Source organism: Salvelinus fontinalis, chromosome 4 (genome assembly GCF_029448725.1).
Source record: "Salvelinus fontinalis isolate EN_2023a chromosome 4, ASM2944872v1, whole genome shotgun sequence".
In the NCBI taxonomy this organism is placed as follows: Eukaryota; Metazoa; Chordata; class Actinopteri; order Salmoniformes; family Salmonidae; genus Salvelinus; species Salvelinus fontinalis.
This window is the reverse complement of record NC_074668.1, coordinates 60,791,030-60,817,439: the sequence shown is the minus strand read 5'-3', so window position 1 is coordinate 60,817,439 and position 26,410 is coordinate 60,791,030. Positions and strand designations below refer to the sequence as shown.

Genomic DNA, 26,410 nt, shown 5'->3' with positions numbered 1-26,410 from the left:
TATTGAAAATGTCTGGGATTTTTTTATTTCAGCTCATGGGAACAACACTTAACATGTTGCGTTTATATTTTTGTTCAGTGTAGTATATTTTAGTTAGTTAGGCCTACAACCTTATATTGACATTGTACCCTACTCCCGTGTTTTCAAAGCCTTAGATTGTTAGTGCGATAATCTCTTTAAGAAGCAACCTGACAGCTTGTTGTCTACACAAAGTGGTAAGCAGTTGCGTCAAGTAACATTGAGGATATCCTGAAAACCACAATATTGAAATTAAAACACATGATAAAATATAGTTAGTACCTGAAATGTCCCTTTTTGAGATGAAGATTTGTCTATCTGGCGTCTACCCGCGCGTAATTCTCTCCAAATTATGCACGCTCTCTTGACCATACACAACACAGCAGTAACACCGACCATTGGCACATACCCAACCTGCGCGTCTCCCATGGTGACAGGTTTTTTCCGGGCTACATCCCTAATAGAAGGGCGCAATTTTTGTACAATGAAACAAACCTCTGCGGTCTTTTTCTATTGCAAACAAATTGCGCTCCAAATGTAATAGACAAACACCCGAGAAGACCCTACTTCAACGATCCTTCTGCGTTGCAATATGAACATCTTGGCTATTATCATTTAATAGATCAAAATTAAAGTAAGATAAACAAAAGGGTATCTTCATGGGGGCTTCAAATGTGATTTGATATTTTAAGGTCTGTTTGAAAATATCTAAAACTTCATATCCTTACATTTCAAATGATGCTGACAGTAACTTTCCCTTTAGCCGGCTATACACAAGTTTACGGTAATGTATTACATGAAACCAACCCAAAGGTGAACCATTGCCATCTAGTGGCAATACAACGTTTAGACTTGACTATGATTAGGCTTTGCTCAGTACATTTAGCATTTAAGGATACTCAAATGTGCTTAAAAAAGATTGATGCACATAGGCAATATGTTAACCCATTTCAAGTCAGTCTAATTTTACAATACAACAGTTAATATATCTCTTTTGAAATGAAATGAACATGAAGCATAATATGGGATGTCAGCCTAATGAAATAAATTGTTGGATACATTTTTCTGCCTACTATAAGTTTAAGAAACATTGCCTTGTGCTGTGGAATTCCGTTTCCAAAAACTATGTCTTTAGGATATGTTTTAATTTCTCTCCCTCATGATGAAGGAGGATAATAAAAGTTCAAACTGTAACTAGGTGACTCAGGAACATTCACTATCTTCTTGGTAAGCAACTCGTGTAGATTTGACCTTGTCTTTTAGGTTATTGTCCTTCTGAAAGGTGAATTAATCTCCCAGTGTCTGATGGAAAGCCGACTGAACCAGTTTTTCCTCTAGGATTTTGCCTGTGATTAACTCCATTACGTTAATTTTATAACCTGAAAAACTCCCCAGTCCTTAACGAATGCAAGCATACCCATAACATAATGCAGCTACCAGTAGGCTTGAAAATATGGAGAGTGGTGTTGTACTGGATTTTCCCCACTTTGCATTCAGGACAAAAGTTAATTGTTTTGCCACATTTTTTGCAGTATTAATTTAGTGCCTTGTTGCAAACAGGATGCATGTTTTGGAATATTTGTATTCTGTACATGTATCCTTCATTTCACTCTTTCATTTATGTTAGTATGGTGGAGTAACTACAATGTTGTTGATCCATCTTCAGTTTTCTATCACAGCCATTAAACTAGCTCAGGTGGATCCTGTTTCCATTGATCATCCTTGAGCTGTTTGTACAACTTGATTGCAGTCCACCTATGGTAAATTCAATTGACTGGACATGATTTGGAAAGGCATACAACTGTCTATTAAAAGGTCCCACAGTTGACAGTGCATGTCAGAGCAAAAACCAAGCCTTGAGGTCGAAAGTTTTGTCCGTAGAGCTCCGAGACAGGATTGTGTCAAGGCACAGATCTGGGGAAGAGTACCAAAAAATGTCTGCAGCATTGAAAGTCCCCAAGAACACAGTGGCTTCAATCATTCTTAAACAGAAGTTTGGAACCACCAAGACTCTTACTAGAGCTGGCCGCCTGGCCAAACTGCGCAATCGGGGGAGAAGGGCCTTGGTCAGGGAGGTGACCAAGAACCTGATGGTTACTCTGACAGAGCTCCAGAGTTCCTCTGTGGAGATGGGAGAACCTTCCAGAAGGACAACCATCTGTTCAGCACTCCACCAATCAGGCCTTTATGGTAAAGTGGCCAGACGGAAGCCACTCCTCAGTAAAAGGCATATGAGATCAGATATTGAGAAACAAGATTCTCTGGTCTGATGAAACCAAGATTGAACTCTTTGGCCTGAATGCCAAGTGCCACGTCTGGAGGAAACCTGGCACCATCCCTATGTTGAAGCATGGTGGTGGCAGCATCATGCTGTGGGGATGTTTTTCAGCGACAGGGACTGGGAGACAGTCAGGATCGAGGGAAAGATGAACGGAGCAAAGTACAGAAAGATCATTGATGAAAACCTGCTCCAGAGCGCTCAGGGCCTCAGACTGGGGCAAAGGTTTACCTTCCAACAGGACAACGACCCTAAGCACACAGCCAAGACAACGCAGGAGTGGCTTCGGGGCAAGTCTCTGAATACCCTTGAGTGGCCCAGCCAGAGCCCGGACTTGAACCAGATCAAACATCTCTGGAGAGACCTGAAAAGCTGTGCAGCGACTCTCACCATCCAATCTGACAGAGATTGAGAGGATCTGCAGAGAAGAATGGAAGATACTCCCCAAATACAGGTGTGCCAAGCTTGTAGTGTGATACCCAAGAGGACTCAAGGCTGTAATCACTGCCAAACATACTTCAACAAAGTACTGAGTAAAGGATCTAAATAATTATGGAAATGTAATATAATTTAAAAACAATTTTTATATACATTTGCAAAAAAAATGGTTTTGCTTGGTGATTATGGGGTATTGCCTGTAGATTGAGGGGGGAAAAAACGTTTTAATCAATTTTAGAATAAGGCTGTAACGTAACAAAATGTGGAAAAGGTCAAGGGGTCTGAATACTTTCTGAATGCACTGTATTTAGCAATCTTATGGCTATTTAGCAGTCTTATGGCTTGGGAACAGAAGCTGTCTCGGAGCATGTTGGTCCAAGTGCCGATGCCCTGGTACTGTTCACCGGACGGTAGCAGAGTGAACAGTCTATGAATTGAGTTGCTAGCGTCTTTGGCAATCGTTCGGGCCTTACTCTGACACCGGCTGATATAGAGGTCCTGGATGACAGGAAGCTCGGCCCCAGTGATGTACTGGATGTCCGCATCACCCTCTGTAGCACTTTACAGCCGAGGGTGGTGCATTTTCAATACCAAGCTGTGATGCAGCCAGTCAACATGCTCTTGATGGTGTAGCTGTCAAACTTTTTGATATTCCGAGGGCCCATGCCAAATCTTTTAAGCCTCCTGATGGTGAAGAGGAGTTGATTGGCCCTCTTCACAACTGGACAATGTTAAGTCCTTAGTAATGTGGACGCCAAAAAACTTGAAGCTCTCGGCCCGCTCGACTACAGCCCTGTGGATGTGGGCATGCTCTCCCCTCTTTCTACTGTAGTCCACGATCAGCTACTTGGTCTTACTGACGTTGAGGGAGAGGCTGTTGTCATGGAACCACACAGCCAAGTCTTTGACCTCATCCCTGTAGGCTCTCATCGCGGTCGGTGCTCAGGCCTACCACTGTCGTGTCGTCAGAAAACTTGATGATGGTGTTGGACTCATGCGTGGCCATGCAGTCGTGGTTGAATAGGGAGTACAGGAGAGGACTGAGCACACACCCTTGAGGGGCCCCCATGTTGAGGGTGAGATGTTGCCTATACTCACCACCTGGTCCGTCCAGTCAGGAAGTCCAGGATCCAGTTACAGAGGGAGGTATTCAGTCCCAGGGTCCCTAGGTTGGTGATGAGCTTGGAGGGGACTATGGTGTTAAACACTGAGCGGTAGTCAATGAACAGCATTATCACATAGTTATTTCCCCTCTTGTCAAGGTGGGAGAGGACAGTGTGAAGTGCAATTAAGATTGTGTCATCTGGGGATCTGTTGAGACGGTATGCGAATTGGTGAGGGTCCAGGGTGTCTGGGATGAAGGAGAGATTTTACAATTCTGTGAAGACATTTGCCAACTGGTCTGCACATGCTTTGAAAACTGGAATTTCATCTGCCCCGGCAGCCATGCGAGTGTTAACCGGTTGAAAAGTATTACTCACTTTGGCCACAGTGAATGAAATCACACAGTCATCCTGAACTCAGGGGCTTTCACACAACACTGTGTTGTATTCCTTGTATCGAGCATAAAAGGCATTTAGCTTGTTTAAGATTTCTGCACAGTACTAAACAGCTCCCTCTGCAACTGGATCCTAGACTTCCCGATGGGCCGCCCCCAGGTGGTAAGGGTAGGTAACAACACATCTGCCACGCTGATCCTCAACACAGGGGCCCCTCAGGGGTGCATGCCCAGTCCTCTCCTGTACTCCCTGTTCACTCATTACTGCACGGCCAGGCACAACTCAAAAACTATCATTAAGTTTGCTGATGACACAACAGTGGTAGGCCTGATCACCCACAACGATGAGACAGCCTATAGGGAGGTCAGAGACCTAGCCGTGTGGTGCCAGGACAACAACCTCTCCATCAACGTGATCAAGACAAAGGAGATGATTGTGGACTACAGGAAAATGAGGACCGAGCACGCCCCCATTCTCATCAACGGGGCTGTTGTGGAGCATGTTGAGAGCTTCAAGTTCCTTGGCATCCACATCACCAACAAACTATCATGGTCCAAACACACCAAGACAGTCGTGAAGAGGGCACGACAAAGCCTATTCCCCCTCAGGAGACTGAAAAAATTTGGCTTGGGTCCTCAGATCCTCAAAAAGTTATACAGCTGCACCATCGAGATCATCGTGACTGGTTGCATCACTGTCTGGTATGGCAACTGCTCGGCCTCCGACCGCAAGGCACTACAGAGTGTAGTGCATACGGCCCAGTACATCACCAGGGCCAAGCTTCCTGCCATTCAGGACCTCTATACCAGGCGGTGTCAGAGGAAGGCCCTAAAAATCGTCAAAGACTCCATCCACCCTAGTCATAGATTGTTCTCTCTGCTACCGCACAGCAAGTGGTACCGGAGCCCCAAGTCTAGGTCCAAGAGGCTTCTAAACAGTTTCTACCCCCAAGCCATAAGACTCCTGAACAGCTAATCAAATGGCTCCCCAGACTATTTGTACCCCCCCCCCCCCCCCCCCCCCCGCAACCTCCCATTGCACTGCTGCTACTCTCTGTTATTATCTATGCATAGCCACTTTGACTACCCTGCCTGCATGTACGTAATTATCTCAAATACCTCGACACCGGTGCCCCCACACATTGACACATTGACTCTGTACCGGTACCCCCTGTATATAGCCCCGCTATTGTTATTTACTGCTGCTCTTTATTTATCTGTTTTTCTTATTACTTTAAAAAATATATATATTTTGGTGTTTTCTTAAAACTGCATCATTGGTTAAGGGCTTGTAAGTAAGCATTTCACTGTAAGGTCTATCTACACCTGTTGTATTTGGTGCATGTGACAAATAACATTTGATTTGCATCACTGGTCATCTCACGGCCGGGTTTCTCTTTTTTTCTCTTTTTTCTCTTTTTAATCCATTATCGTCTGCAAGCTCTGCTACATACGACGACCGTCGGAGCCGGTGTAGTAGGATTCCACCTTCCTCCTATATTGTCATTTTGCATGTTTGATGTTGATGGTCGTAGTGGGCCTTTTTGTATGCGTCCATGTCTGTGTCTCGTTTCTTGTAAACGGTAGCTCTAGCGTTTAACTCAGCGTGGATATTGATGTGGTAAACTCCTCAATGCTATCGGAGGAATCCTGGAACATACCCCAGTCTGTATCGGCAAAACAGTCTTGTAGCCTCGCGTCTGCTTCATCGGACCACTTCCGTATTTAGCGCATCACTGCAGAGAATGAAATCATGGTCAGATTTGCTGAAGGGAGGAGGAGGGAGGGCATTTCTGTTGGTAGAATAAAAGTGGTCTTGAGTTTTAGCGCCCCTAGTGGAGCAGGAGACATGTTGTTAAAAGTGAGGTAGAACAGTTTTAAGACTCCCTGCATTAAAGTCTCAACCCACCAGAAATGCTGCTTCTGGGTGAGCCATTTCTTGTTTGTTTATGGTCCCACATAGTTTGTTGAGTGTCAAAGTGGTGTTGGCTTGTGGAGGGATGTTTTAATTTAACTATGAAAGTCAGTTAAGTACAAATTCTTATTTACAATTACGGCCTACCCCAGCCAAACCCGGACGACGCTGGGCCAATTGTGCGCTGCCCTATGGGACTCCCAATCACGGCCGTATGTGACTTTGATGTGCAAACTTGTGAAACATAGACCTCTATAATTGGTTCAGATTTGGTCCGAACCAGACCAACCAAATGTGGTCATATTTGGGGGTAGCGCTCATTAAAATAATAGCCAGTGTGTAGAATAATACCCAAGAATGCAAAGCAGGATATTGCATATTTATATTTTTGTGTAGCTATTTAGGATGCATCTCCATGAAGAAAATGGTATTCCTAATGATGCATTTCTGGGTACAAATCAGGGACCCATGATGAAATTCAGTTTCCGCAATTCTGTTACGTGGTGTAAATCCACTTCACTAATTGTAGTTAAATGGTCACTGGTCACCCCCAAAGCCAATTCCTCCTTTGGTCGTCTTTCCTTCCAGTTCTCTGCTGCCAATGACTGGAACGAACTGCAAAAATCTCTGAAGCTGGAAACACTTATCTCCTTCACTAGCTTTAAGCACCAGCTGTCAGAGCAGCTCACATATTTCTGTACCTGTACATAGCCCATCTATAATTTAGCCCAAACAACTACCTCTTCCCCTACTGTATTTATTTATTTATGTATTTTGCTCCTTTGCACCCCATTATTTCTATTTCTACTTTGCACATTCTTCCACTGCAAATCTACCATTCCAGTGTTTTACTTGCTATATTGTATTTACCTCGCCACCATGGCCTTGTTTTGCCTTTACCTACCTTATCTCACCTCATTTGCTCACATTGTATATAGACTTATTTTTCTACTGTATTATTGACTGTATGTTTTGTTTATTCCATGTGTAACTCTGTGTTGTTGTATGTGTCGAATTGCTATGCTTTATCTTGGCCAGGTCGCAATTGCAAATGAGAACTTGTTCTCAACTAGCCTAGCTGGTTAAATAAAAAATAAAATTTAAAAAATAAGCAAAATAGAGTCAATGTGTCATGTCATGGCCATTCAGAGAAGATATATAACAACAATTTCGGGAAACGTGGACACAGAATGCAGGGAGGTTTTATTTGAACTCTGTTAACAAACTTTGCATCTATCTACACAGTTCTTTCAGTAAATGTGTTATGAAAAATGTCCAGTGTAAATGATTAAAAGTAGTCCTTGTGCATAGAGTTGTAGCCTATGGTTTGTTAAACTTTGAAACAAATAGTTTTTGTTTGACATATCTTCAAGTGAAAAATCTGACTCTCAGCGCACATCCGTGTCCATGGAATTGCCCAGCAGCAACCAGGAACAGAACTGTTCTATTGCGCCACAGGGTAGGAAAAAATCAAAGTGATTGGGTGGAGTCAACACGACCTACTTACTGTACAGTCATAGACCCCAGCGGACTAACTACTCATTAGTTTAGCATTTTACGCTTACCCCTCTCTGGTTTGGACTATCGAAGGACTCCCTGAAAAATAGAGTTCGGAATGAAAACGAACAAAAACTAGTTTTAAACATCTATATCTATTATTTTGGATACATCAACGCGTTGCTACTTGTAACAACACAGCAGCAGGTAGGTAGCTTGTTACTTTGTAGCTAACACATTAGCGTGTTCGACAGCAAACATGTTACAATTCACAGAAACGTTTTGGATTCTAAGGCAACATATTTCATTATTTATTGTTTTAGTGATACCAAGCAGGGTTAACATGTCAATTTGAACGTTTTACTGCGGGAAAATTATTGTTGTCTAGCTAGCATGTAGGCTATGTTAGCTCACAGGAACACAGCAATTATATTTTCTTTGTGAATCGGACATATGCAGTCAGCTGCTGAGATTAGGTATGCCAAATATTCGTTAGAATAGGGTAACTGAACTAGATTCAGCCGCGGGACGTTTTTTTATTGAGCAGATGGTCAGGGGCCGGAACATAATTACAAATTATTCGTAGACTGCAAATTGAACGCAAGAAGCCCAAACAAATAAATATAATATTTGACTAAAACAAACATTTCTAATCGTTATGAAATTTGTATACGGTCACATAGAGTGCCTTAAAAAAATATTCAGACCCTTTGCAATTCTTTACATTTTATTGTGTTACAAAGTGGGATTTAAAATATATAATTGTTTCTTCTTTGGGGGGGGGGGGGGTAAATACACAATTCACAACGAAAATATAGTCGTCGCATAAGTATTCAATCCCTTTGTTTACGCAATCTTAAATTAGTTCTGGAGTTAAATGTGGTTTAACAAATCACAAGGTATGTGGACTCTGTGTAAAATAATAGGGGTTGACATTCTTTTTTTAATGACTAACTCTTGCTCTGTCCCGTACATACAACATATGTAAGGTCCCTCAATCAATTATTGAATTTCAAGCACACATTAAACTACAAAGACCAGGGAGCTTTTTGAAAGCCTCATGAAGGGCAGTGATTGGTAGATTGATAATAATAACGAATCAGACATTAAATATCTCTTTAAGCATGGTTACGTTTTTAATTATGCTGTGGATTATATATTAAACCACCCAGACACATCAGATAGTCATCCTTCTGAACTGAGCTGCAATCAGGAATGAAACTGCTCAGCGATGTATGTTACCCTGACCTAAATAACAGAGTGAAAAGAAGAATACCAATATTCCAAAACCTGCATTATGTATGGAACAAGGCACTAAAGTAATACTCCAAAAAAAGCCTTATGTTTGGGGCAAATCCAGCACATCACTGAGTAACTGCCTCCTTATTTTCAAGCACGGTGGTGGCTGCATCATGGTATGAGTATTCTTGACATTGGCAAATACTGGGGGAGAGGAATTCACTTTTCAGCAGGACAATAGCCTACAACACAAGGCCAAATCTACACTGGAGTTGCTTACCAAGAACACATTGAATGTTCCTGAGTGGTCAAGTTAGTTTTGACTTAAAGCTTGAAAATCAATCATATCAAGCTTTATGTATATAGCACATTTCAGACATGATTACAATGCAATGCGCTTCACAGGAAAAAACTATAAAAATACAATAAAAATACAAACAGAAATAACAGAGGATAAAAAAGAAAAGAATAACAATAAAAATTGAAACACTAAAAAAGCTGAAGCTAAAAATATGTTTTAAGATCTCTTTTAAAAATGTCCAAAGTTTCAGCCCTCAGGTTCTCTGGCAGACTTTTTCAGAGTCAGGGGGCATAGCATCTAAAGGCTGCCTCACCATGTGTCTTGTGCCTAGGCTTTGGGATAGTTAAAAGGCCAGTTACAGAGGACCTGAGGGACCTACTGAGTACATAACTCCAAAGCATGTCTGATATGTAATGGGGTGCAAAATCGTGGATTGATTTAAAAACCAATAGAATAATTTTAAAATGTATTCTAAAACTCACAGGAAGCCAGTGCAGAGACTTTAAAACCAGTGTAATGTGTGCTCTCACTCTGGTCTTGTTCAGTACCCATGCTGCAGCATTCTGTATGTTTTTCAGTTGACCAATTTATTTATTGGTTATACCAGACGTGAGAGCATTACAGTAGTCAAGCCTGCTTGTAATAAAAGCAATGATGAGTTTCTCTGTATCAGCCTGAGATAGAAACGGACACACCATGGCAATGTTCCTCATGTGCTAAAAAGCTATTTTGGTTACATTCCTAATGTGTGATTCAAAATTGAGTTCAGAATCTAAAATGACACCTAGGTTTTTTACCTGGTGTTTTATCTTTATTGCCTGTGAATTAAAATGCGGTCAGTTTCTCTCTGTGCTTTGGCTCCAATATTAAGCACTTTGGTCTTGTCTTGATTTAGCTGAAGGAAGTTGTGAGCCAAGTATTTAAATCACTAATATAGTCTAATTTATCTGTGGAGCTAAAATCCTCTGTTGACACAGAAATGTAAAGTTGTGTATCGTCTGTGTAGCAGTGAAAATCAATGCCGTGCTTTCTGCTGCCAAGGGGTAACACATAAACCGAACAGTAAAATATAGCAAGACTTAAAAATATTGCTGTCTAGACATGATCCCTAACATCTTGACAGAGATTGAAGAATTTTGAAAAGAATAATGGGCAAATATTGCACAATCGAGGTGTGCAAAGCTCTTCTAGATTTACCGAAGAAGACTCACAACTGTAATCGATGCCAAAGGTGTTTCTAACATGTAGTGACTCAGGGAGCTGAATACTTATGCAACTTCTATATTTTAGTTTTTTAATTTCTATTGATCAAAAATAACAATGAAATGCATTTTAATCCCACTTTGTAACACAATGAAATGTGAAGAAATCCGAAGGGTCTGAATATTTGGGGCTCCCGAGTGGCGCAGCGGTCTAAGGCACTGCATCTCGGTGCTAGAGGCGTCACGACAGACCTTGGTTAGATTCCAGGCTGTATCACAACTGGCTGTGATTGGGAGTCCCATAGCGCGAGGCACACAATTGACCAGGCATCGTCCGGGTTAGGGTTTCGCCGGGGTAGGCCGTCATTGTAAATAAGAATTTGTTCCTAGTTGACTTGCCTAGTTTTTGTTAGTTCCTTATGTCATGTAGCCTATTTTGTATGACAGTTTGCATGTCATTCAAAGGATCTAATTATAATGAATTGAGTTTCAATTAGGTATTTCAATTGAGTTCTCTACAACCCCATCAAAATAAATTTGTTTGGAATTGTTTTAAACTATTGTACACTGCAAGAAATATGGTGCCAGTCATTTGCACAATACCCCATGCATTAATTATTGTTTTTATTTCTCATTAATCTAATTAATAATAGTTTGACTAAACACAGGCCTATAGCCAATATAAAAGTATACAAATGACAAAATAAACCATATTCCTTCAAGTCCTAAACATGCCCCGAACTGAAAGGGTTCAAAGCATTCAAATACTTTAATGATCTGTCATGCACCGGAGACAAGTCAGTGACTACTCATTGGTTATGAGCCTATTTCAGACAGGTGTGGTGTGTCTGGAGTATGTCTGGTTGTCAGCGGTCTTGTAATGAGCGGTAGGCGATTCCATTAAGGTTTAAGGAAAAAGGTGATTTCAGTGTTCAAAATGTGAACATTTGCAAAGCTGTCATCAAGGCAAAGGGGGACTACTTTGAAGAATCTCAAATAAAAAATATATTTTGATTAGTTCAACACTTTTTTTTGGTTACAACATGATTCCATATGTGTTCTTTTATAGTTTTGATGTCTTCACTATTATTCTACAATGTAAAAAAATAAGATAAACCCTTGAATGAGTAGGTGTGTCAACTTTTGACCGGTACTGTATGTTTTCAAAGTGTTGAACCCTGTGTATTGAAAGAGTATGATTTTGTGTCTCCGGTTTGGGATTTAAGTTTGACCTCTTTATGTGTTGTGCTCCTCCTTTGCACACAGTTAACTTTACTCAGTGGCTCTGTTTATGTACATAATACAATGATGAGTTCCTGTCAAAGGTTTGTTTGAATTTAATTGACAGGGACACACTAAATGGACCCCCCCTAACAGATGGTGAACAGACACCGGGCAGGTTCAGTCGACAGACCCCCACACAAATATAGGCCGACAGACACTGTAAAACCATGAATGCTTGATGAAGTAACCTACATTGTCTACTAATGCCAAATGTAAGCATGGTGAACTTAATGAGTTGCTGCATATGGACTTCTCTATATTAGATGCCAGAAAAGTTATTCCACAAGAAAAGCTTTGGCTACTGTACGTATAACATAATGAGATAATGTTATAGATATTACCTTTTATAACATGAATCCAAATATATTATTTGTCGCATTAATCAAATATGCACTCTCACAGTATACAACGGTAACGGTCAGATCATGCAGCATGAGAACGCATGATGCTGCTGTGATCACTGTTATAGTGAATATAAGCCCATTCAAACAGTTCAGTACAGCACAAAGCAAATACGTCTTTCCACAGCTGTTGCTTGCTATGTAACCTCTACCCCAGGCTGGCCGGCCAAGTTGACTTGCAGTGTTACAGTAGGCTAGAGGAGGCTGTCTTGCATTTTGTATTAATGCAATTGTGTGTGCGCGTGCGGCGCATGAGCGGTGTAGAGAAGGCAGTGAAATTACAGTAGAGAAGGCTCTTATATTAGTGTTACAGAAAGCTTAGACTAGTACACTCTGGTACGGCATGTGTGTGGGAGAGAGAGAAGGCTGGCAGAAGGAGGAGAGGGCAGGTCTGGACTTGACTGTTGAGTTAAAGGTGCTGCACGGTCAATCCGACGTCTCCTTTGGCCGTGCACGATATGGCCTAGCCAGAAGTCAGGGCATTCATACTTCTTGCGCTTCGCAGAGCGGTTGTGAAGGAAGTTGTCAAGAAGGTGAGTTTGTGTTTATACAGGACCATGTGTGAATTAAATGGCTCAGACACAAGACGTATGTGGCTGGGACTCCAGGCGATCAGGCGTTAGAAAGGGAAAGCCAGCCACGTCGCGGACTCTGACGCCTCGCTCCCGGTTAAGAGAAACACCTTCTTCTTCCCCTCGCTTCGAAGAAACAAGTTCTTTTTTTAATTTCACTATTTTGTGTATGTCCGTTACATGAAATCCAAATAAAAATCTATTTAAATTACAGGTTGTAATGCAACAAAATAGGAAAAACACCAAGGGGGATGAATCATTTTGCAAGGCACTGTAAAAATTGGTGGTGTACGGACTGTTGTTGATCCTTACGGATCACCCCCCACGGTTCGGTACGCATGTGAACCGCAAATCAATTGCAAAGTTTAACCATCATCGTGTGAAATACAGTTTTACTGCCGCTGTTACTTTTTAAAGTAGTAATTCCCTAAATCTCGATGCAGCGTTGCAGTGAAAAGATAAAGATAAGAGATGCGTGTTGTGTTTTGCTCTGAAGCCTGAAGGTTGATTTAATTCTTTTTTTAAAGCAGTTGCGTGTACTGTTCACGTGAACGGGGCATGTTGAATCCCAACAAATCAATCCTGGATGCTCGCGTTGCAAAAAGCAAAGAAGAAAAAAGAGCATTGACAGCCATGGCTAGCAGAGGAGCTGAAGAACTGGAAAAGCCTCCCTCTTCATTTAAGTCATGTATGGGAGCATTTTGGCTTCACTGTCAAATATGATGACGGAAGAAGGGTGGTGGACAACACCATAACGGTGTGTAGGCATTGTGCCACAAGAAAGCCGTATGATCATGGAAATACATCGAGCATGGCCACACATTTAAAGCGTCATCACCCTGGTGTGTCAGTGACGGGAGCCAACTCAGCCAAGACACAACTTCTCCCCGCGGCATTTAAGCAGTCTTTTGCTGCAGAATCAGACTGGACAAAAGCCATCACCAAATCTAATGGGATGTTTATCGCTGCAGACATGAGGTCATACTCTGTTGTGGAAAGTGAAGGGTTTATTATTATGGTGAAAGTGCTTGAGCCACGCTACGAAGTCCCCTCACCACAGACGGGTGGACCTCCAGGGCAACGGAAAGCTACGTGACTGCTCACTACACCACAGAGGAGTGGGAGATGCAAAGTCCGGTGCTACAGACACGCCCCCTTTATGAGAGTCACACAGTGACAAATCTGTCGCAGGTACTGCTCGGACCAGTAGCAGAGTGGAAGCTAGATAGGCCCAATAGCAATAACCCATTCACCACAGATAATGCCAAGAACCAAGTAAATGCAGTGATAGAAGCTGGACTGGGGCCAGAGATAGCTTGCTTTGCATATGTGATAAATTTAGCATCCCAAAGGGGAATCTCAGTGAACCAGATGGACCGCCTCCTTGGGAGAATCAGGAAGGTGGTTTCCTTTTTCCACTGACACACAACAGCTGCTCATGTGCTTAAGACCAAGCAAGAAATGCTACAGCTACCGACCCACAAGCTCATACACGATGTCACAACAAGATGGAACTCCACTTATGACATGTTGGAGCGCTATCTTGAGCAAAGACTACTTTCATAGATCTACTGCACTGGATCCAAGGTTCAAGTCCCTGTCTCACCTAGACCCTGCCCTACACCGGAGGACATACAGTGATCTTACCACTGAGATTGTGGCCACTGAAGAGGTAAAAAAATATATACAAAAATAAGAGTGAATTACTTAAATAATAAATATACTGCAGTCTAATCTTAGTCTATGACATTTGCTATTAGAATCATCCATTTTTTATTTGAAATAATAATGTTTTTTATTAAATGTTATTGCCACAATTATAGTTCTATGAAAAATAATTTGAAGTTATAAGCTCAAGTCTGCTTTGCTTTCATTTATTTTTTTGATGTGGACACAGGCAAATTTTTTATTCACTATTGTTCAAAGGAAGAAGGTATCATGCCTGACTTTTAAGATTTTTTTTAAACATTGAAAAGTTCCTTGCTTTAAGTGTTCTTTAAGTAATAAATGGAAAGCAAAGTTATATTTGTCTCCCTTTTTTTTTTTTGCTGATCCGATCTGTGACTCAACTGTGATACGATCCGAACCGTGAGTTTTGTGATCTGTTGCACCACTAGTAAAAAGCATGTTAAACATCCTTCCTCCAATAAAGTTTTTATTTGAGAATTGCCAGAACAATCTGTGATAGCAAAAATAGGCTTATTCTGTGTCTGGGAAACCAGCCCTAAAAGAAACAACAACAGATTAAGGTTAACTATTTGAACCTTTCAAACCCACCTCTCTCTTTCTCCTGCAGCATGGGGGCACCAGCGACAGCGTACGACGAGAAGAAGGAAACATGCGGGACCGTCTGTCTGAAGTATCTCCTATTCACATTCAACTTCCTCTTCTGGGTGAGTCTGTCTGCCTGCATGTGACTTTCATGCTGGGAGGACAATCCCTCTGAGAAATATGTTTATTTGTATCTTTCTGGTGTCCACAGACCAACACAACACCACCAGGCATTCTATCCCACATTCACTGGGAAGCACACAATTGTGCTTCCCAGCCCGCTAGACTGAACGGCTAGTCAGCCACACTGTGGGAGATGGCAGCTGTCCTAATACAGATCTCAGGAAAGATGTGTCCGCTAATGCAAACCTAATAATCTAGCCCTGCTAGGCTGCTACATATCTTGGCCAGGACGCTCTTGAAAAAGAGATTTTAAATCTCAATGAGCCCTTCCTGGTTAAATAAAGGTTAAATAAAATAAAATAAATATGCTCAAATACATGGTTTCCCCAAAAACATTGTGACTGATAACTTATTCTTATCCCTTGCGCAAATATTCTACAGCTGTGTTTGTCTGTCCGGAGCTCACTGGTGCAGGAAACTCTTGAGGCCAGAATATTTTATACAATGTTGCAAGTTCCTTGAAGACCGGCCATGAGTAGTAGCCAATGTTTATTTTTATCAGGATATTTTCTACCTGCAGAAGGCAATGTTTTTATTTGTTGGCTTTATGTAGGCTATTTTTATATATTGGAAATGGCATTAGAAATTACTTTAAGATTTGAATCCTTTTCATTTAGATAGGATTTTGATTAACACGTCATTGATTTTGAGATATGAAGACTTTATTATAAATGAAAGTGTTCTACTAAAAATGTGCATATGAAAATCATAACTTGCACGCAGTAGAAATTGTACGATAACTTGGCACTCCAAATGGAAAAGGTTGCCGACCGCTGGTGTAGCCTGTTACCGACAACTTCAGGAGCTTAATGGCAGAATCTTTGAAGGGCAGTCGGAAGAGGGGGTTCGGGAACAGCCTTACAGTATATAAACATCAGCATGAGTGACTGACTGTTTGTGTATATTTCATTCACATCGAGTGTATAGCCGCCCATCTCCTCTGCTCCCTTCTTAGTGAATGAATGACCCTGCATTACAAGGATATCAGTAGCTGTGTAAGTGATTGAGTTGGCACAGGGACACTTTTTTTTTGGTGCAGTGCTGCAACATCTGCTGATGTACAAGTGTAAATGTAGTATACGGTCGATTTAACCGCTTTTCATCATATTCAAACTGTGGATGGTGATGTATTTTGTAAGTTGATAAGGCCTGTAATGTTGTGTTTAATGAAGAATACACACCAAATACTGCCATCTTCATTAACACCATGGGAACTATTCCACAGTATTTAATAATGCATAAGAATGAATGCCTATAAGAGTTGAAGGTGACAGTGGTTCATTTGTTTGCCACTGTAGGTGGTGGGCTGTAGCAAGCTATCTGCTTTAGTTTTCGAGATGATCGATCTATGTCAAGGGAGGAAGTGTTTTATACATATTTGTAGTGCTTACCCCATTTAGTCGGCTGGTCATTTGTTTGGTCGATAGGCTGTTGGCAGTAGTGGACTGATCCATTGTGGAGGCCGTGGGGATGGCATAGTCCATCAGTCCGAGACGTGCTACTGAAATTGTACAGTTGAAGTCGGAAGTTTACGTACACTTAGGTTGGAGTCATTAAAATTAATTTTTCAACCACGCCACTAATTTCTTGTTCACAAACTATAGTTTTGACAAGTCGGATAGGACATCTACTTTGTGCATGACACAAGTAATTTTTCCAACAATTGTTTACAGACAGTGAATTATAAGTGAAATAATCTATCACAATTCCAGGCTTTAGAAGCTTCTGATAGGCTAATTGATATCATTTGAGTCATTTGGAGGTATACCTGTGGATGTATTTCAAGGCCTACCTTCAAACTCAGTGCCTCTTTGCTTGACATCATGGGAAAATCAAAAGAAATCAGCCAAGACCTCAGAAAAAAAATTCTAGACCTCCACAAGTCTTGTTCATCCTTGGGAGCAATTTCCAAACGCCTGAAGGTACCAAGTTCCTCTGTACAAACAATAATACGCAAGTATAAACACCATGGGACCACGCAGCCGTCATACCGCTCAGGAAGGAGAAGCGTTCTGTCTCCTAGAGATGAACATACTTTGGTGCGAAAAGTGCAAATCAATCCCAGAACAACAGCAAAGGACCTTGTGAAGATGCTGGAGGAAACAGGTACTAAAGTATCTATATCCACAGTAAAACGAGTCCTATATCTACATTACCTGAAAGGCCGCTCAGCATGGAAGAAGCCACTGCTCCAAAACCGCCATAAAAAAGCCAGACTCCGGTATGCAACTGCTCATGGGGACAAAGATCGTACTTTTTGGAGAAATGTCTGGTCTGATGAAACAGAAATAGAACTGTTTGGCCATAATGACCATTGCTATGTTTGGACGAAAAAGGGAGATGCTTGCAAGCCGAAGAACACCATTCCAACCGTGAAGCACGGGGGCGGCATCATTTTGTTGTGGGGGTGCTTTGCTGCAGGAGGGACTGGTGCACTTCACAAAATAGATGGCATCATGAGGTAGGAAAATTCAAGCTTGGTTGCAAATGGGTCCTCCAAATGGACAATGACCCCAAGCATACTTCCAAAGTTGTGGAAGGCTACCCAAAAACGTTTGACCCAAGTTAAACAATTTAAAGGCAATGCTACCAAATACTAATTGAATGTATGTAAACTTCTGACCCACTGGGAATGTGATGAAAGAAATAAAAGCTGAAATAAATCATTCTCTCTACTATTATTCTGACATTTCACATTCTTAAAATAAAGTGGTGATCCTAACTGACCTAAGACAGGACATTTTTACGAGTATTAAATGTCAGGAATTGTGAAACTGAATTTAAATGTATTTGGCTAAGGTGTATGTAAACTTATGACTTCAACTGTATATGGTTATATTACGTTAAGAATAATGGTGCAACACCAATAAAAATACTATGTTTTTATAACAAATGCACTTTCCCATGTTGGATAGTGGTCGCTGTCCGCAATTCAGGAACACATCAGTCCGCTGTTGAATTGGCGTCTTTTCCTAGACCATGTTGCTATGTGCATAATAGCAAAGTTAACCAGCATATTGGTGTTGAGAACAATGCAGCGGAGGCAGCAGCAGAATGAGGAGATGAGAAAACAGCCCTTGCCTTATTGTCTAAGAAAAGGGAGGAGAGAGGAAACCAACTTAATTAGGTCTATAATCAATAGCCTAAATGTTAAATGTGGCTGGGCTTTATCAACAATATATCTACAGAAATAAGACAGATCCTGCTTCTGTTGCTTGTTTGAGTGTTTGTTTAATAGCCTACTGATTCCGTGAGCACCAAGCCTTACGCAATGATGTCAAATAAAGAATTTCACAAATTTGGCTGTTTTTCTTCTTTGTTTTACTATAATAAAGGATTTACACTTTTTTGAATGCACTCCCAGGAATCACAGTTCCACAATAAATGTTTGTTCGATAAAGTCCATAATTTATGTCCAAATACCTCCTTTTTGTTCGCACGTTTAGTTCACAAATCCAAATTCACAAGGCGCAGGCGCTTATTCCAGACAAAGTCAAAACAGTTCCATTACAGTTCGTAGAAACATGTCAAACGATGTATAGAATCAATCTTTAGGATGTTTTTATCATAAATCTTCCAACCGGACAATCCCTTTGTCTTTAGAAATGAAAGGGAGCGCAGCTCGCTCTCACTGCTGCGCGCGAGCGTGACTTAACTCGTGGCATTCTGCCAGACCCCTTAGTCAAACAGCTCTTATTCTCTCCCCCTTCACAGTAGAAGCCTGAAACAAAGTACTAAAGACTGTTGACATCTAGTGGAAGCCTTAGGAAGTGCAATCGGACCAAATTTACACTATCTTGGATAGGCAATTACTTAAATCTACAAACCTCAGATTTCCCACTTCCTGGTTGGATTTTTTTCTCAGGTTTTTGCCTGCCATATGAGTTCTGTTATACTCACAGACATCATTCAAACAGTTTTAGAAACTTCAGAGTTTTCTATCCAAATCTACTAATAATATGCATATCTTAGCTTCTGGGCCTGAGTAGCAGGCAGTTTACTATGGGCACCTTATTCATCCAAGCTACTCAATACTGTCCCCCAGCCATAAGAAGTTAACACACATGCTTCGGTTGTCGTTTGTAAATGATGTTGGAGTGTGCCCCTGGCTATCTGTAAATAATAAAAACAAGAAAATGGTGCTGTCTGGTTTGCTTAATATAAGGAATTTGAAAAGATTTATACTTTTTACTTTTGTTACTTAAGTATACATAAAACCTAACACTGTTAGACTTTTACTCAAGTCATACTTAAGTCATTTTCTGTTAAGGTATCTTTACTTTTACTTAAGTATAACAATTGAGTACTTTTTCCACCACTGATTCTAGCATGCAGTACCCCTTCACTTTTTCCACATTTTGTTATATTACAGCCTTATTCTAAAATGGATTAAACAACATTTTGCCCATCAATCTACATACAATACCCCAGCAAAAACAGGTTTTTAGATATTTTTGCAAATGTATAACAAAAAAAACTGATCACATTTACGTAAGTATTGAGACCCTTTACTCAGTACTTTGTTGAAGCACCTTTGGCAGCGATTACAGCCTTCTTGGGTATGACGCTACAAGCATCCTCACATTCTTCTCTGCAGATCCTCTCAAGCTCTCAGGTTGGATGGGGAGCGTCGCTGCACAGCTATTTTCAGGTCTCCAGAGATGATCGATCGTGTTCAAGTCTGGCCTCAGGCTGTGCCACTCAAGGACATTCAGAAACTTGTCCACTCCTGTGTTGTCTTGGCTGTGTGCTTAGGGTCGTTGTCCTGTTTGAAGGTGATCCTTCGTCCCATTCTGAGGTCCTGAGCGCTCTGGATCTCTCTACTTTGCTCCGTTCATCTTTCCTTTGATCCTGACTGTCTCCCTGTCCATGCCGCTGAAAAACATCCCTACAGCATGGTGCTGCTATGGTGCTGCCACCATGCTTCAGCATAGGAATGGTGCCAGGTTTTCTCCAGACGTGATGCTTGGCATTCAGGCCAAAGAGTTCAGTCTTGGTTTCATCAGACCAGAGAATCTTGTTTCTCATGATCTGATCTCATATGCCTTTTACTGAGAAGGGGCTTCCATCTGGCCACTCTATAAAGGCCTGATTGCTGGAGTGCTGCAGAGATGGTTCTCCCATCTCCTTGACCAAGGCCCTTCTCCCCCGATTGCTCAGTTTGGCCGGACGGCCAGCTCTGGGACGATTCTTGGTGGTTCCAAACTTCTTCCATTTAACAGTGATGGAGGCCACTGTGTTCTTAGGGACCTTCAATGCTGCAGAAATGTTTTGGTACCCTTCCCCAGTTCTATGCCTCGACACAATCCTGTCTCTGAGCTCTACGGACAATTCCTTTGACTTCATAGCTTGGTTTTTGCTCAGATATGCGCTGTCAACTGTGGGATCTTATATCGACAGGTGTGTGCCTTTTCACAATCATGTCCAATCAATTGAATTTACCCCGGGTGGACTCCAATCAAGTTGTAGAATCATCTCAAGGATGATCAATGGAAACAGAATGCACCTGAGCTCAATTTTGAGTCTAATATCAAAGGGTCTGAATACTTATGTAAATTAGGTAAATTTTGAAAAACCTGTTTTCGCTTCGTCATTATGGGTTATAGTGTGTAGATTGAGGAAAACATTTATTTTGATCCATTTTAGAATAAGGCTGTAACATAAAAAATGTGGAAAAAGTTACGGGGTCTGAATAATTTCCGAATGCTCTGTATATCTTTCTATTTACATGCATTTATTTGGGTTTCTATGCTAATTAGTTGATTGCATGTTTATTTAAGCCTGCAGCTAGTCCTTTATTCTTTATTGAATTCACGGACAGAGATTGCTAATGAAACACTAGCTTCCTGAGCAGGCACATTGACATTTACAGTATTAGTTGACTTGGCTAGTCAACTGTAACATTGGCGAGCTTTCAATAGGTAACTCTCCATATGATCAAGACCATTCATATTGCATGCTGCATATTTCAAGTGCACTCGAAAACCGATATCTTATTTCAGTCTTTGGGAGCTAACGTTAGATCCTCTTAGATCCTCTCAGTGTGAAAGCAGATCAGAGGCTGTGTTTACATCTTAGAAGCAGGCCATTGGCTGCCTTCATCAAGAGGGGTATGTGCAGGAGTTCTAATTGGTTCCAAGTTTAGCAGTTTGCAAGTTTTCCTGAAGACTTTTGAGATTATACTTTTTCAAATTTAATTTTTTGGAAGAATTGAAGGTGACAACAAATTTTACAGTAATCCTAAGAATATTTCATTGTCGTATACAAAAAATCAGCTCCTCCCTCAACGTAGATCGAGCAACTTCACTGTTTTCGGTGTCAGCCCACTACCTACTAGCCTATGTGTCTAATTATTCCTCTGTACTTTGTCCTCCCAGCTGGCAGGGGGCGTGGTGATGGCGGTGGGCATCTGGACGCTGGTGGAGAAGAGCGACTACATCAGCCTGCTCTCCTCCGCGACCTACGCCGCCTCCGCCTATATCCTAATCCTTGCCGGGGCCATCGTCATGGTGACGGGAGTGTTGGGCTGCTGCGCCACCTTCAAGGAGCAGAGGAGGCTGCTGAGAGTGGTAAGTGTTGACCCTCAATTATGCACAGACGTTTGCATGAACACGCGTTCACTCACACACACACACGGGTGACACAAGTGGAAACTCTGTCCCAACCAGGACGCAAACTCCCAATCCTCCACACCGTAACACAACATGAAACTTTATTTGCCACGTGCACAGGATACAACGGGTGTAAAACATTAGTCAAATTCATTCTTACCTTGAGAGCTCTTTCCCAACAATGTAGTGATAATAATATAGATCATATATGTATATATATTACCCCCCCCCCCCACACCTTCTATTTAACCAGGTAGTCCAGTTGAGAACACGTTCTCGTTTACAGCTGCGACCTGGCCAAGATAAAGCAAAGTAGTGCGACACAAACAACAACACAGAGTTACATATAGAAAAAACAAACGTACAGTCAATAACACAATGGGGGGGGAAAGTCTATATACAGTGTGTGCAAACGGCATGACGAGGTAAGGCAATAAATAGGCCATAGTTGCGAAGTAATTACAATTTACATGATGATATGCAAGTCAAAATAATGGTGTGCAAAAGAGCAAAAACTAAATAAGAACAATATGGGGATGAGGTAGGTAGATTGGATGGGCTATTTACAGCTGCGGCGATTGGTTAGCTGTTCAGATAGTTGATGTTTAAAGTTAGTGAGGGAGATAAGTCCCCAACTTCAGCGATTTTTGCAATTTGTTCCAGTCATTGGCAGCAGAAAACTGGAAGGAAAGGCGGCCAAAAGAGGTGTTGGCTTTGGGGATGACCAGTGAGATATACCTGCCGGAGTGCGTGCTACGGGTGGGTGTTGTTATCGTGACCAGTGAGCTGAGATAAGGCGGAGCTTTACCTAGCAAATACTTATAGATGACCTGGAGCCAGTGCGTCTGGCGACGAATATCTAGCGAGGGCCAGCCGACGAGAGCATACAGGTCGCAGTGGTGGGTGGTGTATGGGGCTTTGGTGACAAAACAGGTGGCACTGTGATAGACTGCATCCAGTTTGCTAAGTAGAGTGTTGGAGGCTATTTTGTAAATGACATCGCCGAAGTCGAGGATTGGTAGGATAGTCAGTTTTACGAGGGTATGTTTGGCGACGTGAGTGAAGGAGGCTTTGTTGCGAAATAGGAAGCCAATTCTAGATTTAATTTTGGATTGGAGATGCTTAATGTGAGTCTGGAAGGAGAGTTTACAGTCTAATCCGATACCTAGGTATTTGTAGTTGTCAACATATTCTAAGTCAGAACCGTCCAGAGTAGTGATGCGGGCGGGTGTGGGCAGTGATCGGTTGAAAAGCATGCATTTAGTTTGTACTAGCGTTTAAGAGCAGTTGGAGGCCACGGAAGGAGTGTTGTATGGCATTGAAGCTCGTTTGGAGGTTTGTTAACACAATGTCCAAAGAAGGGCCAGAATGGTGTCGTCTGTATAGAGGTGGATCAGGCAGTCACCCGCAGCAAGAGCGACATCGTTGATATATACAGAGAAAAGAGTCGGCCCGAGAATTGAACCCTGTGGTACCCTCATAGAGACTGCCAAAGGTCCGGACAACAGGCCCTCCGATTTGACACACTGAACTCTATCTGAGAAGTAGTTGGTGAACCAGGCGAGGCAGTCATTTGAGAAACCAAGACTGTTGAGTCTGCCGATAAGAATTCGGTGACTGACAGTCGAAAGCCTTGGCCAGGTCGATGAATACGGCTGCACAATAATGTCTCTTATCGATGGTGGTTATGATATCGTTTAATACCTTGAGCGTGGCTGAGGTGCACCCATGACCAGCTCGGAAACCGGATTGCACAGCGGAGAAGGTACGGTGGGATTCGAAATGGTCAGTGATCTGTTTATTAACTTGGCTTTCGAAGACTTTAGAAAGGCAGGGCAGGATGGATATAGGTCTGTAACAGTTTGGGTCATGAGTGTCACTCTCTTTGAAGAGTGGATGACCGCGGCAGCTTTCCAATCTTTAGGGATCTCGGGTGATACGAAAGAGAGGTTGAACAGACTGGTAATAGGGGTTGCAACAATGGCGGCGGATAATTTTAGAAAGAGAGGGTCCAGATTGTCTAGCCCAGCTGATTTGTACGGGCCAGGTTTTGCAGCTCTTTCAGAACATCTGGATTTGGGTGAAGGAGAAGCTGGGGAGGCTTGGGCAAGTAGCTGCGGGGGGTGCGGAGCTGTTGGCCGGGGTTGGGGTAGCCAGGAGGAAGGCATGGCCAGCCGTAGAGAAATGCTTATTGAAATTCTCGATTATCGTGGATAAATCGGTGGTGACAATGTTTCCTAACCTCAGTGCAGTTGGCAGCTGGTAGGAGGTGCTCTTATTCTCCATGGACTTTACAGTGTCCCAAAACTTTTTGGAGTTAGAGCTACAGGATGCAAATTTCTGTTTGAAACAGCTAGCCTTTGCTTTCCTGACTGACTGCGTGTATTGGTTCCTGACTTCCCTGAAAAGTTACATATCGTGAGGACTATTCGATGCACAGGATGTTTTTGTGCTGGTCGAGGGCAGTCAGGTCTGGAGTGAACCAAGGGCTATATCTATTCTTAGTTCTACATTTTTTGAAAGGGGCATGCTTATTCAAGATGGTGAGGAAATTACTTTTAAAGAACGACCCGTCATCCTCTACCGACGGGATGAGGTCAATATCCTTCCAGGATACCCGGGCCAGGTCGATTAGAAAGGCCTGCTCGCAAAAGTGTTTCAGGGAGCGTGTGACAGTGATGAGGGGTGGCCGTTTGACCGCGGATCCATAGCATATGCAGGCAATGAGGCAGTGATCGCTGAGATCCTGATTGAAAACAACAGAGGTGTATTTGGAGGGCAAGTTGGTCAGGATAATATCTATGAGGGTGCCCATGTTTACGGATTTAGGGTTGTACGTGGTGGGTTCCTTGATAATTTGTGTGAGATTAAAAATAATCAAATATAATTTAAAAAAAAACCCAAGTAAGATATAAGTTGAAAAAACACAAGAATGCTAGTGTATATAGATGTCAGAGCCAGTACCTTTATTCAATATGCAGGGATCCTGGGGTGGTTGAGGTAGGTTTATACAATAAAGTTACCGGTAGTAGGATATACATGGAAACAGGTCTGAAAAGTGACTGGTAACAGGAATTTATAAATACTTATGGTAATATACTAATGGTATTATATACATGTAAACTGGAGTGATAGCGACCAGTAGCAAGATATGGTAAATACTAATGGTTATGGAAATCAATAATCTATGAACAGCTGTGTAATGGTAGTAATACATCTCATCAATAATAATTTTAGCAGCAGGGTAGCTGTGAGGGGGTGTGTGCATGTGGGTGTAAGTGTGTGGCGTCAGTAATGGGTGTTTTGAGTAAGAGTGACAGTGAAGGTGTGTCTGAGTGGGTAGAGACCTGTGGGTGGGCATAGTCAGTGTGGATAAGCTGTGGGAGAGGGAGAGCAGTAGCTGTTAGCCATTTTAAGTCTTGTGGCCAGGGGATAGAAGCTGTATACTAGTCTGTTGGTCTGTGCCTTGATGCACTGGTACTGCCTGCCGGATGGGAGCTTGGAGAACAGTCCATGTCTCAGGTGGCTGGAGTCTTTGGCAATTTTCTGGGCCTTTCTCAGACACCACCCGGCATGTACATCCTGGATGACTGGGAGCTCACCCCCAGCAAAGCGATGGGTTGTCCGCACCACCCTCTGGCACTGCCTTGCCTTCTCCATGACTGTGTTGGTGTGAGTGGACCATGTTAAGTCCTCAGTGATGTGGACACAGAGGAACTTGAAGCTCTTGACCGTCTCTGCTGCGGCCCTGTGGATGGGGGATGTACACACCCACGGGTTTCTGTATTCCATGATCAGCCCCTTGGTCTAGCTGACGTTGAGAGAGAGAGTTATCCGATCTCCTCCTTGTAGACTGTCTCATCGCCGATGATGATCAGGCCTACCACCATCGTGTCGTCAGCAAAGTTGATGATGGAGTTGTGTGTGGCCATACAGTCGTGGGTAAACAGGGAGTACAGGAGGGGGCTAAGCACACAGCCCAGGGCAGCCCCAGGTTGAGGGTCAGCAAGGTAGAGGTGTTGTTAGCTACTCTCACCACATGTGGTTGGCCCGTCAGGAAGTCTAGGATCCAGTTGCGTAGGGAGGTGTTCAGTCCCAGGGTCCCGAACTTGTTGACGAGCTTGGAGGGCACTATGGTGTTGAACATTGATTGAGCTGTAGTCGATGAACAGCATTATCACATAGGTATTCCTTTTCTCCAGGTGGGAGAGGGCAGTGTGGAGTGTAATTGAGACTACATCTTCTGTAGATGAGCGGTATGCAAATTGGAGTGGGTTGTCTGGGATGATGTTGATGTGTGCTACAGAAGGAAAGCGAGCTCTCAGAAGGAGATCACAGAAGGAGAGAGCTCATAGGAGAGCACAGAAGGAGAGAGAGAGAGCTCATAGGAGAGCACAGAATGAGAGAGAGTTCATAGGAGAGCACAGAATGAGAGAGAGCTCATAGGAGAGCACAGAATGAGAGAGAGCTCATAGGAGAGCACAGGAGAGAGCTCATATGAGAGCACAGGAGAGACCTCAGAAGGAGAGCACAGAAGGGGAGAGAGAGGGCTCACAGAAGGAGAGCACAGAAATGGAGAGAGAGCTCACAGAAGGAGAGCATAGAAGGGGAGAGAGAGCACTCACAGAAGGTGAGCACAGAAGGGGGGAGAGAGAGCGCTCACAGAAGGTGAGCACAGAAGGGGAGGGAGAGCGCTCACAGA

General features: G+C 42.5%; 2 protein-coding genes across 3 annotated transcripts in view; one reads left to right on the top strand and one right to left on the bottom strand.

The window, feature by feature from the left end:
* LOC129854118 (potassium voltage-gated channel subfamily A member 1-like) overlaps nucleotides 1-26,410 on the bottom strand; it is a 129,172-nt gene that overhangs the window by 8,134 nt on the left and 94,628 nt on the right. The gene's annotated exons all lie outside the window — the stretch shown is intronic.
* Nucleotides 7,609-26,410, top strand: part of LOC129854119 (CD151 antigen-like) — a 36,731-nt gene continuing 17,929 nt past the window's right edge. The window contains exons 1-3 of one of the 2 annotated variants that reach the window (XM_055920863.1): nucleotides 7,609-7,851; nucleotides 14,940-15,036; nucleotides 21,475-21,666. In XM_055920863.1, the coding sequence (XP_055776838.1) occupies nucleotides 14,941-15,036; nucleotides 21,475-21,666 (288 nt within the window). In that variant the 5' untranslated portion in view covers nucleotides 7,609-7,851; nucleotide 14,940. Of the gene's footprint in view, nucleotides 7,852-8,444; nucleotides 14,732-14,939; nucleotides 15,037-21,474; nucleotides 21,667-26,410 lie in introns of those variants that run through there. The other variant, XM_055920864.1, reaches the window with a different exon arrangement.